The sequence below is a fragment of the Medicago sativa genome, chromosome 7, assembly GCF_051527215.1.
Source record: "Medicago sativa cultivar Bolivia chromosome 7, Bolivia_mono, whole genome shotgun sequence".
Taxonomy (NCBI): domain Eukaryota; kingdom Viridiplantae; phylum Streptophyta; class Magnoliopsida; order Fabales; family Fabaceae; genus Medicago; species Medicago sativa.
In genome coordinates, this window is record NC_140755.1 from 57,298,084 (window position 1) to 57,313,422 (window position 15,339).

General features: G+C 40.6%; 1 protein-coding gene and 1 non-coding gene across 2 annotated transcripts; one reads left to right on the plus strand and one right to left on the minus strand.

The window, feature by feature from the left end:
- Positions 1–42: 42 nt before the first annotated feature.
- LOC146907038 (uncharacterized) lies at positions 43–5,358 on the minus strand. The gene has a single exon (XM_085729022.1). It carries the CDS (start codon positions 5,356–5,358, stop codon positions 43–45), a length of 5,316 nt encoding a protein of 1,771 aa, XP_085585148.1.
- Positions 5,359–13,043: 7,685 nt separating this feature from the next.
- Positions 13,044–13,150, plus strand: LOC146907039 (small nucleolar RNA R71). Its single transcript, XR_015020780.1, has one exon. It is a non-coding gene; the product is annotated as a small nucleolar RNA R71 (small nucleolar RNA).
- The last annotated feature ends 2,189 nt before the right edge of the window (positions 13,151–15,339 follow it).

A 15,339-nucleotide genomic window follows, 5' to 3' on the forward strand; every position in this document is an offset into this window, starting at 1 on the left:
AGTAACCCTTACAAGGACAAGTAATGAAATAAAGGCCCAATACTACTTAAGAACATAGTTCCTAGTCCAAACAGGCTTGGTTACAATTCTCTTGGCCCTTGGTGGGTCCAGGGTTCTATCACTACTATCCGGTCCGGAAGAAACCTTGACCTCAAGGTTTGGGTTGAGTAATCCGGTGTGGAGAGCTCCATCGTGCTTTGCATTTGACTGGCCAGTTGACTCTGCTGAACCATTCATGGTTGAAGTAGGTGAATGGAGCGGTTGAGATTGAATAGGGGAAAGAGGAACATTGGGATTAAAAGCAGAGCTTCCCAAGGTTTGCTTTCCAGCTGGTGGCAGGTGAAACAACGGTTGAGATCTGTCTTGGGTAGTGGAACAAGGATCTTGTGGAGTAGAATGAGCCAGATTGTTTGAAGAATCTTGGAAATCTACTAAGTCTTCAGATGGTAGATAACCATCTTTTGGGCTCAGTGGAGAGTCATTGTTTTGTTGCACTTCTCTCTCTTCCAAACCTACTTCTCTCTTTTCTGCTGAAATTGTCTCATTTTCCCTATCCTTGGTTGAAGTTGGACCAACCTCTGTTTCTGGGTGTAACATCGAGCTGTTTAGTGCTTTCTCCACTTCTGGAGGAATGGGGCGAAAATGATCAGTGGGGCTCTGTCCATAATAGGCTTTGAGTTGTGAGATGTGGATGACCGGGTGGATCCTAGAGGTTGGAGGAAGGTTCAGTTCATATGCTACGGCGCCGATGCGACGGAGGACAGCAAACGGACCGTAGTAACGCTTAGCTAGCTTGGGAGAGGCGCGACGGTGAACGGTGTGTTGCCTGTAGGGTTGGAGGCGCAACCATACCAGCTGTCCCACTTCAAAGGTACAGTCTCTTCTTTTCTGATTTGCCTGAGATTCCATTTTTTGCTTGCTTCTTTGAAGGTTTTCCTTGAGAGTTCTTAAAACCTGTTGTCTGTGCAGCAGTGAGGTCTCCAGATCGGTAACAGAAGTTTTCCCTTTGGTGTAGTCACGGATGGAAGGTGGGGGTCTGCCATAGAGTGCTTCAAACGGTGACATCTTAATAGCGAAGTGAAAACTTGAATTGAACCAGTATTCGGCCAGATGCAGGAAGCGAAACCATTGGCGAGGATGGTCACTAGCGAAACAGCGGAGGTACGTTTCTAAACTTCTGTTGACCACTTCGGTTTGACCGTCGGTCTCCGGGTGATATGCTGAACTGAACCTTAAAGTTGTGCCTTGGACTCTAAAGAGTTCTTTCCAGAAAGTACTTAAAAATATAGGGTCTCTATCTGAAATTATTGACTTTGGGATGCCATGTAATCTAAAGATTTCAGTGGAGAACCTGATGGCCAGATCTTTGGCGCCAAATCTGGTTGGGAGAGCTATAAAGTGAACAAATTTTGACAACCTGTCACACACGACCCAGATTGCTGTGTGGCCATGAGAATTTGGCAAATGTGTGATAAAATCCATGGAGAGATCTTCCCATACCTGTTGTGGTGTTTCCAAGGGTTGTAATATACCTTGTTTTTTTGATGGCAGGTACTTGTTTTGCTGGCACACAGAGCACTGCTGTACCCATGTTTTCACATCCTTATGCGCGCCTGGCCAAAGGAAAGAGGCAGCCAACCTTGAGAGTGTGGGTTTAGCACCGGAATGACCTGCTGATGGGGAGTTGTGATATTCTGAGATGATTGCTGTTCTCCAATCAGGTAAATCTGGAATGAAAATCCGTTCCTTGAAAAACAATAATCCATCTTTGAAAGTATAACATGAATCACTGTTGGCGGTGAGATGCTGTAGTAACTGTTGGCCTTGAGCGTGACTGGTATAGAATTTGCGCAGGTCCTCCAGAAGATGTGGAATGGTGGAGGAGACAATCAAGAGCAATGCTGCAGTGTCATCAGTGCTTTTTCGGCTTAAAGCATCAGCTACAAGGTTAGTTTTTCCGGGTTTGTAATGGATTTCAAAACTAAATCCCTGCAATTTAGCCGCCCATTTCTGTTGTTCTGGAGTTTGTATGGTCTGAGTTAACAACTCTTTGAGGCTCTTCTGATCCGTGAATATGTGAAAATGTCTTCCAATCAGGTATTGCCGCCATTTCTTGACAGCCTCGGTGATGGCGTATAACTCTCTGACATAAACTGATGAACGCTGCAAGCGGGAGCACATCTTACGGCTGAAAAAAGCAAGAGGATGGCCATCTTGGGAAAGGACGGCTCCAATGGCAACACCGGAAGCGTCGGTATCAAGAGTGAAAGTCTTGGCAAAATCTGGCAGAAGTAGAACCGGAGTTGTAGTCATAGTTGTCTTTAGATTTGTAAAAGCTGTTTCTGCTGCTGTATTCCATGTGTATTTTGTAGCTTTTAACAAGTCTGTAAGTGGTGCTGCAATAGTAGCATAGTTGCGTACAAACCGACGGTAGAATCCGGTAAGTCCCAAAAATCCACGTAAAGCTGTGAGAGAGAGAGGAACCGGCCAGTCAAGAATGGCCTTGATTTTCTCCGGGTCAGGTGAGACTCCATTTGCCGATATAACATGTCCCAGATAGTCCACTTTAGGCACTGCAAACACACACTTAGACAATTTGACAAAAAATTGATTTTTATAAAGCAAATCCAGAACCAGTTGTAAATGATGTAAATGGTCGGTCAAAGAATTGCTAAAAACCAATATATCATCGAAGAAAACTAAGACAAATTTACGCAAAAAAGGGTGGAATAAATCATTCATAGCAGATTGGAAAGTAGACGGAGCATTAGATAGCCCAAAAGGCATAACTAAGAACTCGTAATGACCGTCGAAAGTACGAAAAGCTGTTTTGTGTGTATCTTTTGGCATAACCCGAATTTGATGATAACCCGATCGCAAATCCAGCTTAGTGAAAACAGTTGCTGCACCCAATTCATCCAAAAGTTCATCAATGGTTGGTATAGGGAAACGGTCTTTCACCGTGACAGCATTTAGGGCCCGGTAGTCTACACAAAAATGCCAGGTTCCATCTTTTTTTCTAACCAACAACACAGGGGAAGAGTATGGGCTGTTACTTGGGGTAATGACTCCTTCTTTGAGCATGTCATTGATTATGGTGGCCATGGCCTCTTTTTGGGAATGAGGGTAACGATAAGGTTTAACATTGATGGGAGCGGTGTTGGGTAAAAGTGGTATTTGATGGTTATGTGGTCGGTTAGGTGGCAGGCCACGGGGTATTTGAAAGATAGGATCATAAGCTTGGATGAGGGAACGAATTTCATGTGGGAGGTCGGTGGAGAGCGAATTGGTGGGTGGGGATAGTTGTGGTTGCTCGGTTGTGGGAGAGCTTGTGAGTATGTGTAAGGAGGCAATGGAATCTGTGTGGAAAAGGTGGCATATGTGGTGATAAGTTGATTGTGTGGGTTGTTTGATGTTTTCACCCCTAAGAGTGATAGTGGCATTGTTGTGTGAAAAGGAAATGGCAGGTATGGAGAAATCTGCTCCAATGGGCCCAAGCGTTTTCAACCATTCCATACCGAGGACTACATCAGCTCCTTCAATAGGTAATAGGTAGAAGGGGATGTGAAAAAAATGATTTTGAAGTGTGATAGGTACGTTGGAGCAGTGACCCGTGCATTGGATGCGTGAGCCATTACCAACCATGACTGAAAATGGTTGAATTGGTGTGGTGAGTAGGTGAAGGTGAGTAGCAATGCGTGGTTGTAAAATGTTATGTGTACTTCCGGTGTCGATTAAAACCGAAACGGGAAGACCATAAAGTAAGTCTCGGAATTTGAGTGTGCTAGGCGAGGGTTGGACGGTTAGTGCTTGGGCAGATAGGTAGAAGTAGGTTTCTGGTTCAGCAACAGTTTCTGGATCATCAATTAGTACCTCAGTTTCCTCTTCCATATCCGGTTCCAAAATGAGTAAGAGGTAACGACCCGTTGCGCATCGGTGACCCATGACATATTTCTCATCACAATTGTAACATAGGCCTTGTGCTCGCCGTTCTTGTAGTTGTGAGGATGTGAGACGGCGAATGGGGAGTTTGGTGGGTTGTGAACTTTGGCCGGTTAGGGGTGGCTTTGTGGCTAGTGGGTTGAAATTTGTAGGTATCTTAGGAATAGGAGGAAAAACAGTTTGTTGTAGTGGTGGGTTGGGTTGTTGAGTTTGGGGTCTTGTGGGTCGGTTTTTAGAGTCCTTGATCTTTGCTTCAATAAGTTTTGCAAGGCCAATAGCTTGGGTAATTGTGTAAGGGCGTTGGACCGCTAGTTCATGACGGATTTCGGGAACAAGGCCGGATATGAAGCAATTTAGCAAAGCATCGGGTGGTAATCCTATGACATGATTCCCTAATTTTTCAAATTGGGTTTGGTAGTCCGAAACCGTGCCATATTGACGCAACTTAAAGAGTTGGGCTTGATGATTTTCATAGGTGGAAGGGCCAAAGCGAAGCTCAAGGGCTTTAGAAAACGAAGGCCAATCAAAAAGTTGATGATTTTGATACATCCACTTATACCAATTAAGAGCATCACCCTTCATGTAAAAAGAGGCTAAAGACAATCGGCTTTCGTTTGCAATGTTGTAAAATGAGAAAAATTGCTCGGCTTGAAATAGCCATTCCAATGGTTCGTTGCCATCGAAAGGGGTAAGTTCAATTTTTGGTGTACGGAAAGGAGTGTTTGTTGGGTTTTGTGGGTTTGAAGCTGTTTGTGGTGTGGGTGGGTATGTTGAGTGTTGTAATGGGGGTGTGAGGTGAGGGTATAAGTTGCTGCCGTGAAATTGTTGTGTAGGTGGGGATGTGTGTTGGTGGTTTAGGGGAAAAATAGTAGGTTGTGGTAGCGGGGTGTGGTGATATGTGGTCGGAAGAGAAACCGGTATGGGTGAAAAAGGAGATGTGAACAAAGGTTGTGTGTTGGTGTGGAGGAGCAAGGGTGAAGTGGTGGTGGTGGAACCAGTGCTGGGTGTGTATAGTAGTGGCGAGGAATATGTGTTGTGTGGCTGGGAAGAGGGGCCTGGTGAGTGCAATAATGGGTTTGTGTATACGACAGCAAGAGTGTTACCTGAGGTCACTAGTGGTGGTGGAGGAGGGTCGGACGGAGGTGGCCGTTGTTGCAGCGCCGTGGTGAGTAAGGTGGTGAGGGAATCATGGCGGTCGTTAAGGATGCGCAAGAAATTTTCATCCCTCGAATCCATCAGTTGTTGTTGGTTGTCCAGCTTGGTGTGGATGATTCCTAGCTGCTCATTGAAGTGAAGGTGGGTGGCTTGAAGGGATTCCTCCAGGCGGTGTTGAAGGGCTTCTTCCAACCGGTGTTGAGTGGCTTGTAAGGCTTCATCAAGGTCTTTAGCGGAAGTGCTGGGGGGTTTAGGAGGCATTGAGTGAAGCAATGAAAGCACCAATGATGGAGCTGTGATAGGTTAACAACAAAAACTAAGCTATGCCAAAAGGAAAACGAAGAAGAAAACACAAAACAACAAAGATAAAAGTTCAGTTTTTTATTCATATCCAGAAAGTGGCACACTGTTCCTTTATATAGCTAGGTCAAGCATCTAGACTTGCTACAAGTTAATTGGGCCTGGGTCTCCCAAAGTAACCCTTACAAGGACAAGTAATGAAATAAAGGCCCAATACTACTTAAGAACATAGTTCCTAGTCCAAACAGGCTTGGTTACAATTCTCTTGGCCCTTGGTGGGTCCAGGGTTCTATCAGATTGACTTGTAGAAAGCATATGACAGGTTAAAGTGGAGTTTTGTGAAAGAGACTGTTCAAGACAGTGGCCTTCCTCTGGATTTTATTGATGTCACTATGCAGTGTATTTCAACGGCGAGGATGCAGGTGCTTTGGAATGGGGAAGCCCTAGATAGTTTCTGCCCATCCAGGGGCATCCTCTTTCACCATATCTTTTTGTCTTGTGTATCGAGAGACTTTTCCATCTGATAAATTTGGCGGTGCTGAAAGACATTTGGAAACCGATTCAAATTCCTAGAAGCACTCCAAAATTAGCGCATTTAGCATTTGATGATGATTTGCTCCTGTTTTCTGAAGCAAAGTTGGAGCAGAATAACTACATCAACATTATTTTGGATTTATTTTGTAGGAGTTCTGGTCAAAAAGTGAGCAAGGACAAAACAAGAATGTTCCTTGGAAACTCCGTGGCAAATTTGCGAGGTTGTTGATTTGCAGAGCACAGAAGATCTAGGAAAATACTTGGGTGTGCCCCTCCTTCACAAAATAGAAAACAAGAGATCATTTCAGTTCATTATTGAAAAGGTGGATCAGCGGCTAAGTATGTGGAAGTCGAAAACACTCATTTGCAGGAAGGCTTACTCTGGCTAAATCAGTTATCCAAGCAATGCCTAGCTATGTTATGCAATCAACATTGCTGCTTATGCATATTTGTGATGAAATAGATAGAAAATGCTGGAATTTCACATGGGGAGATAATGAGAATGGAAACTGAATACATCGTCTGTAAAGTTTTGTTGGTGGGATGTAGTTGATGATTTGAACATAAATGAATGTTTTTTTTATTTTATTTTATTTTTTACAGAACCGTGTTAGGCATTTTGCTTTGTTGATGATATGATAATGTTAGAGTTGGAGAAAATAGAAGATGATATGATGAAGTGAGAACGGTTGTAGTCCGGTCATGATTCTTGATCTTGCAGATAATGCTTTCGTGTTCTTGATTTGATAGCTTTTATGGTGATGCACTGAGAGTGTAAAATAGTTAGTTTCTTATTGGATGACAATGCAAAACTATTTTACATGTCAGTGCATCTTCTATTTCCTGTATTTATTTCTTGAAAAAAATTAAAATAAGGAAAATAGTAACTGTATGTGGCAAGTTCATACTCTGTATAGTTTTGTTGATGGATGTAGTTGATGATTTAAGCATAAATTAACATGGTTTTTATTTTTGTTATTTCTATGGAACGATGTAATGTATTTTGCTTTGTTGATGATATGATCATGTTAGGGGAATATCAAATTGGTAACAACATCAAGCCATTAGTCCCTACAACTGTCTCAAGTGTTGTTAAATATGGAACTTCTAGACTTGAATTAGTAATGAAGCAAAGGGTGAATCCCTCATCTACAGCCAGCTTTATCCTTTTGAAGGCCTTCAGAATTACACTTCTGGAATCATCCATCATGTTCGGCTCAAAGGTGAACGTTGCTTTTTGTTTCCTAATTAAAGTTAAATGGAACAAAGTAACCCGAATAACTGTTTCTGTTATTCTATTTTAGGTTTTCTGGCTAGTTTATTTTTGGGTTTGAGAAACATAGGATTTTAGTAATTTCCTTGTCTAAAGTGAATGGTGCACTATATAAAGGTACTACCACCATTTAATTTTTCAATCAATGTTAAGACCTTAGCAATTTCGTAGTTTTTATACACACACACACACACTTAACTATCTAAAGTGCAACGCTCAATTTAGAAAGCCACATCCTCTGGTGTGATTAGCCATCTCTAGCATTCAGTATATCATTCAGTATATCATGCATGTTTATTAGAGAAAATCGTTAAAATTTCATTATGTGTGCAATTTCTTTAATACGCTATCCTGTATTGTTAAAAAGCGACTATAGCGTTGGTGGAAAGTCACTACACGTTGATAGGGCCAAACCGCAAGTGCACGGCCTATCGAAGTAATAGTAGTAAGTAGAGTTATCGTTCCGCTAGGGAGTTGGTCAATCCAATTAGCTTTTAGAAATTGATTAGAAGAGAAAGAAATAAGAAGTTGGAGAGTGCAGTTTTTGAAGGTAAATAACAATAATATTAAAAAGCCTTGGGATCATTGGTTCATCATAATAACGAATCTTTTCACAAGCAAGCCTTAAACTTATAATTAAACGTTAATCCTAATTACTAAGGACAAGTTTCTCTTTAGCATATCACAGCTCCTTTCGAAGTCAGTGAGTGTATCCCTCCAACAACCACACCTATTCTCATGGGTGATTGCCTTTGGGACCCTTGAAGATCGAAACTTTATGTGTCCCAAGGTTTGCTAGACTATTCTCATGTTTCGCAACCCTTGTCTAAATTCACTTGTTCGGATATCAAAGCTCCGCGTTCGCTTTATGAATTGATATCTGTGATGATGAATTAACCATTATCAAACCCTCCGCGTTCGCTTCCACAGTTTGATAATAATTAATTCATGTTAAAACGGTGAATTTAGATTAGGAATTAGGGTAATAATTAATTAGGGTTTAAGACTTGGCTTGATCCGGATAACGTCATTAGACTTATCCAACGATCCCAAGACAAAGAAGTCTACTCACTCATGTTCATCGTAGACATGGGGGAAGAAGAGAGAATGCGATAAAAGTAATTTGCAAAGAAGAAAGTAAAACGAAATAAAGACTTTATTGAAAATAGCAATTGAAATAAACAAAGTAAAGTAAAGCGTGATTGTTTATGGTGGAGAGCTACTCTATTTATAGCTTTACAATCGACTTAGAAACTAAGCAACTAAAAGGGTAAAACAGTAAAGCTGCAACAGGGTAACTTGGGCCTGAAGAAAAAGCAGCAAAAGAGACTCTGGGGACGGGCACGGCCGTGCCACATGTTGGCACGGGCCGTGCCAAGCTTCTGGTAAGGGGGACTGTATTTTTGCCCCGTATCTTCGTATTCTTGCGCTGTATTTTGCTCCAGTCCTCTTTCTTTTGCTCCAAAATTATTGTTTGTTTCATCTCCGCGTAGGAAGTCTTTTTGGATGTAATTGTCCTTTCCCCCTAGCATTGATGGATTTGTTTCACTTTAGGTTCAAATTAGGGAGTCACCACCACAATTAGGAAGTTAGGGATTGTCCTTTCCCCCTCGTGTTGGTGCCATTCTCCCGCCCCATTTAACAAATTAAAAAGAATATAACAATTAAGAACAATTTGATTAATTTTCCCACACAAACTTATACTACTTTTACTCTTAAGACTTTAAAGGGTCTAAGTTAACACCAAAGATAGAACGTGTTCCTTAAAATACCTATTCATACATTTGCTCAAGGATTGCAACCGGGTGCCTTTCTCATTGGAGAATTTTCACATTAAAACAAGCCATGGGTATAGCAAGAACATAAGAAACACAAGAAACTATTTTCATGTACAAGAGGCGACCTAAAGAAGAGACAAAACAAAAATTTTCATGCCATATTTACATTAAAAACAAGCTACTAGTCATGCCTCTTGCTTTAAAAACAAAACAAAAGAATAAAGTTCAAGGGAGTTTGGACACTACGACTCTAGACACTTTATTAGCCCCCCCCCCCCCCCCCCCCCCCCACACTTAGGGGAAGCATTGTCCTCAATGATTCAAAAGAAAAATAAATTAAAAGAAGAAAAAGAAGAAGTAGAAGAAGAAAGAAGGAGTAGGAGAAGAGGAGTAGAGAGAGAAAAGAAGGGAAGAGAGGAAGAGGAAAGCTCACATGTTATTGAGGTCCATAGGGAGGACCTTGAAGTTGGAGATGTTGCATCATCCGACGGAGCATCTCATTATTTTCATCATTGACACGGTTGCCCCTTTGAACTTCATTGCGAAGGCCGGAGATCTCAACACCTTGCCTTTGTTGCTCGGTGCTCATCCTCTCGATTTCACTGTGAATCCATGTCCATCTTTGATTCTCATTAAGCTCACCGGTTTCATGGCCATGGTGCCCCTCTTGGTGCAAGTTAGCACCTTCTCCTTCATCATGGTGCAAGTTAGCACCTTCTCCCTCTTCATCATCTTGCTCACCAAGAACCTGCACATCATTAACATACAACCAATTTTCTTCCACCTCGGTGGTAGTCCGAGATGGGTTAGGCAATAAAAACACGATTGGCATATTTAGCTTAAGTTGGTAATGGAGCGGTGGACGATGTTTGATAAAATTCATAGCAATAAGGGTTTCTATGTTAAGCCTATTGTTTCCCTCAATTGGTTTGATCCCCTCATCTTCACCCACTCCAAAACATCTAGCTATATATGTAATGATGCCACCCACCACTATGTCTCCTCTACCGGCCGGTCTAGTACCGACAAAGTCTAGGTAATCAATCAAATAAAAACAAGTATTGACGGGGTGGTTGTGGAGCATTGCCCATAACATGAACAATTCATCGGTTCTAGTGTTTCCTAGCTCGGTTCTACCCCAAATAGTGCAAGCCGTTACCCTTTGGAGGTACCTAAGTGCGGGGTTGTGGATGTTGCTAGCTTTGTTGGCTCTAGGAACATAGTTGGAAACGCCGGTGATGCGTGTCCAAAAGGCAGCTGGGTCATAGTTATCCGGTTTTAGGCTAGGATCCCAATGATCATGAATAAATCCTTCATTCGCAAAACCTAAGGCTTCACAAAAGTGCTGAAGTGACATGTCATAATCAATATTCATCAACCGAAAAACAACTCTATGGTTAGGGTTATCAAAATTCAACTTATCTTTAGTGAAAACAATTGAGCTTAAAAATTCATAAGTGAAGTTTTCATAACCCCGCATAGGTTTCAGCAAATCAGTCCAACCTAACTTTCCTATCAACCTAGAAACATCATCAAACAGCTCTAGCACATCTAAAGTGTTGGGATCAGGATAACGAGAAGGATGCAAGTGTTTAGAGATTAGAATTTTATACCTGTCCCTTTGCTTGTTGTTTTTGAAGCTTATTCCATGATTCTTCACTTGTGCTTGCTTCTTTGGGGGAGGACCGGAGGAACTTGCTGGCTCCTTTCCACGTCTTCTTCTTGAAGCCATTTGACCTTGGTTAGGGTTGGTATGAAAGTTTGGGGTTTGGGAAGATTTTTGGTGGAAAGGATTGGTTTAGGGTTGGGGTGGATGTTTAAGTAAGGTTTAAGGGTTTAGTTATGGAGATTGGTTGAGGTTTTGTGGTGATTGGGTTAGGTTTTGAAAGATTAGGGTTTTGGTGAATTATGGGTTTGAATGGATGAATGATGTTTTTTGATTGGTGGTTTTTGTTTTGGATGAAGTTTGTGGTTGATTGGTGAAAGAATTGAGTGGTTTGGTGAAGAATTGAGTGAGATATGGAGGTTTAAAGGGTTGGGGGTTATGGAGGTTTAGAGAGAAGTTTGAAGGTAGAGAGAGGTTTGTGGTTTGAGAATGAATGGAGAAGAAGAAGAAAAATTAGGTTTATAGTGGCTAGAACACGGGCACGGCCGTGCCACCCTTGGCACGGGCCGTGCCATCTTCCTGACTTCAACATTCAAATTTTCTTTTAAAAACTTGGCACGGCCGTGCCATACATAGCATGGGCCGTGCCACCTCTCTGATCCTGGGGGCTTCAGAATTTTTCAATTTCTTAATTTTTTTTCGAATCACACTTGGACAATTACCTACAAAACAACTTAAAACAAAGAAAAACAAAACAAAAGCAATTTAAATGCGTGGGTTGCCTCCCACGAAGCGCTCTTTTAATGTCATTAGCTTGACGGTTAGAAAGAGTCCTTAGAATGGATCAAAGATATCATATTGTGTAGATGACGCTATAAAACGTTCTTTCACAACATGATCGTTAAGCATGCAACAAGAGTAAAGAGCGGGACCTTTCATAACGTTTTCTAACTCGAATCCTACCATCTTATCACTCACTTGAAAGACTATCCTACCAAGTTTAACATCAATGAGAGCTCCTGCAGTTGCAAGGAAAGGTCTACCTAGGATTATGGGGACGTCATCGTCCTCTTCAATGTCAACGACTACAAAATCAGTTGGGATGTATATCCCTTCTATCTTAACAGGTATGTCCTCGACAAATCCTACAAGTTTCATGGTAGAACGATCAGCAATTTTTAATTCCATCTCGGTAGGTTTCAACTCTCCTATCCCTATCCTTTTAAGAAGAGACAAAGGCAGCAAACTAACACTAGCTCCTAAGTCACATAAGGCTTTGTTTATGGTTTCATTCCCAATTTCACATGGTATGGCAAAGCTACCTGGATCTCTAAGCTTAGGGGGTGCTTCTTGGATGATTGTACTAGTTTCCTCAGCCAAGGCTATTGTCTCATTATGCTCTATAGCCCTTTTCTTTGAAAAAATTTCCTTTAAAAACTTGGCGTATAGAGGCATCCTAGACAAAGCTTCAGCAAATGGAAGTTTAATGCAAATCTTCCTAAGTATGTTAACAAATTTTTCAAACTTACCCTCTAGTTTAAGCTTTTCAGGATTTAAGGGGGATGGAGTTTTGTTTTCTTCAAGTGGTTTAGCTTCTTCTATCACGACTTTATCACCTAAGGGCTTGACATTTTCTTTCCCAATGTTTTTAACCTTAGCAAAAGTTTCGCCTAACTTACTACCCCTAAAAGATATGACATTAACTTGGGCTTTGGGATTGGCTTCGGTTTGACCAGGAAAGACTCCCGGTGTTTGGGAAGATGTAGCCACTTGTTGGGCTATTTGAGCGATTTGTGTTTCAAGCATTTTAGAGTGAGTAGCAATAGAATCAACCTTGGTATTGAGCTTGGAAAGAGAATCATTCAGAAATCCAGTTTGGTTTTTGAGTTCTTGAAGTTGTTTGTTTTGGTTGGCAACAGAGTTTTCCAACAAAATTTCCAAATTGGATTTCTGAGTGAATCTTTGGTTGTTTGCATAACCGGGTGGTGCTACTTGTCCATAGGGATTTTGATTTTTATAAAAATTTTGATTTTGTCTCATCCCTTGGTTGTATTGAGCATAGTTCATTTGCTCAACACCGTTAATAGCACCACCTAGTTGGCAATCAACACCAGCATGACCAGTTATACCACATATTTCACAAGAAGGAGTAGAAGCAGAATTGATAGCACTAACATTGAATTTTTCAAGTTTTTCAGTTAGTGTATCAATTTTAGAAGCAAGGTGATCATAGTTAGAGACTTCGTGTATACCTGCCTCCCTTTTGGAGGATGAAGAACTAGAGATGGCTCTCTCGTCGGTCCATTTGTAATGATTCTGAGCCATGTCTTCAATTAGGGCATACGCCTCCGTGTAGTTCTTGTTCATAAGTGCTCCACCTGCAGCTGCATCAACAGACATCTTAGTGGTATAAGACAAGCCATTATAAAAAGTGTGGACTATAAGCCACTTCTCTAGGCCATGGTGGGGACAAAGTCTTAGCATTTCTTTGAAACGCTCCCACGCATCATAGAGAGATTCCCCATCTTTTTGGTTGAACCGCGTAATTTGGTCTCTAAGCTTAGCGGTTTTAGATGGTGGAAAGAAGCGGGCAAGGAATGCTTGCCTCATCTGATCCCATGAAGTAATGGAACCGACTTCGAGGGAATGGAACCAAGCGCTAGCTCTATCCCTTAAGGAAAAGGGAAAGAGATGAAGTCTTATGGCCTCTTGGTTTTCCTTCATGGTTCCACTAATTCGTAGGAAAACAGAGATGTGAAGATTGGGATCCTCAGTGGGGGATCCCGAGAATTGGTTTTGCTGCACCAAGTTAAGTAGGGCAAGCTTGATTTCAAAGTTGTCATCCTCAACCGTTGGGTACACAATAACAGCTTGTGGCTCAGCCGTAGACGGCGTTGCATACTCTTTGAGAGTGCGATTGGCCATGGCGGTGTTATTTTGTGCGTCTCTCTTTCGTCTATGCAAATACCTTTCGATCTCGTTGATTATTACAACTCGATTTCTAGTTTTTCGCATAAAAAATTGAGAACCCAAGAAGTTAATAATGACAGAAAAATAAAAAGTTAAAAATAAAAATAAAAATAAAAAGAAAAGAGAAAGAAGAAGAGAGAATTCTAATCACTAAAAAAAAACTAATTAAATTGGTTAACTCCCCGGCAACGGCGCCAAAAACTTGATAGGGCCAAACCGCAAGTGCACGGCCTATCGAAGTAATAGTAGTAAGTAGAGTTATCGTTCCACTAGGGAGTTGGTCAATCCAATTAGCTTTTAGAAATTGATTAAAAGAGAAAGAAATAAGAAGTTGGAGAGTGCAGTTTTTGAAGGTAAATAACAATAATATTAAAAAGCCTTGGGATCATTGGTTCATTATAATAACGAATCTTTTCACAAGCAAGCCTTAAACTTATTGTTTTATCTTGGTTTTCGGGTGTCAAACATTGATTACGTTTGAACCTTTCAAACCGGTGATATCTTATTTTTTCTTGGGAAGGGAAAAAGTAAGCAAAACCCTTGAGAATCGAGGTCCGGGAGTTGTTTTCGCTACGGGAAGGTGTTAGGCACCCATAACGACTATAGTAACCTATAGGAACCGTCTTTGATTTCTACGCGCGCGCTTTATTTTTAAATGCTATTTGAAATGTTATTTACACCTAAAATTTGCTAAATGAAGAATTGGAGGGAGAAGAATGTGTTTGAATTTTTATTTTAGTTGAATTGAAGGAATTTTGTTCCTTGCCTACGTACCCGTTTAAGGGATCAAATCCACCGTAGTTCTCTCTCAAAACTGTTTTTATTTTTGTTGGTTGATTTTAAGTTTGAAAATTGGATTTTGAAGAATAGAAAGAGGCCTCAAGGGCATGAGATTGGAAAATAGTGAGGTTGAATTAGTGAATTGCAAAAGAAGTCAAAGTTTGATTATTTTCATTGAAATTTGATTAAGAAAATGGAAAAGAAAATACAATGGGATATTGGATCCCAAGGTTTATTTGGAAAAGGTTTGAGTGAAGTTGTTCGCATTTGTTTGGAAAATTGGGTTTTTTCTAAGTATAAGTCCTAGGCATTCATCTAAACATACAATCCTAAACATACATCTAAACATGCATATTCTAGCTATATGGTGATGTGTGTGCATGTGTCGGTGTACATCATTAGAGTCCATTGTCCTTTACATCATACCCTAAATACATTCTATGGCCTCTTTGCCAAGAAAATTAAGAACATGAAAGTAAAATATTACAAGAACTCCTAAGTGTTTACATTCTAACTTTGGTACAAATTAAGTTGCAAGAAAGAAAAAGAGATGAATATAGGATGAAATGGAGATGCTTATGAAATGATGAAACATGAAATGAAAGGAGTTAGTAGGACATGACAATATCAAAGAAGTGAAGTAAGAGAAATACTAGAATATAAAAGATAGAAAATAAGTGCAAACATGGCTAAAATTTGTTCATAAAATGCAAGAACCAAGTGACCTATAATTCTCACATTCCAATTGCATTTTAAAGGTTTAGAAACAAGTTTTGGAATGGGAATTAAGGCTACATGATTTACTTGACATTTTTAAAACAAATTTGGAGCATATTTACATTATTTAACTACCTAATGACTTGTAAGCTAAGTAACCTACCAAAATTCACAATTATGCAACAAAATTAAACACAAACAGTAGCTAAAGTCCTATGAACTCAAGTGGTATAGGTCACCAACATTCATCAAGCAATTGGAATTAAAATCAAATGAATTTTCAT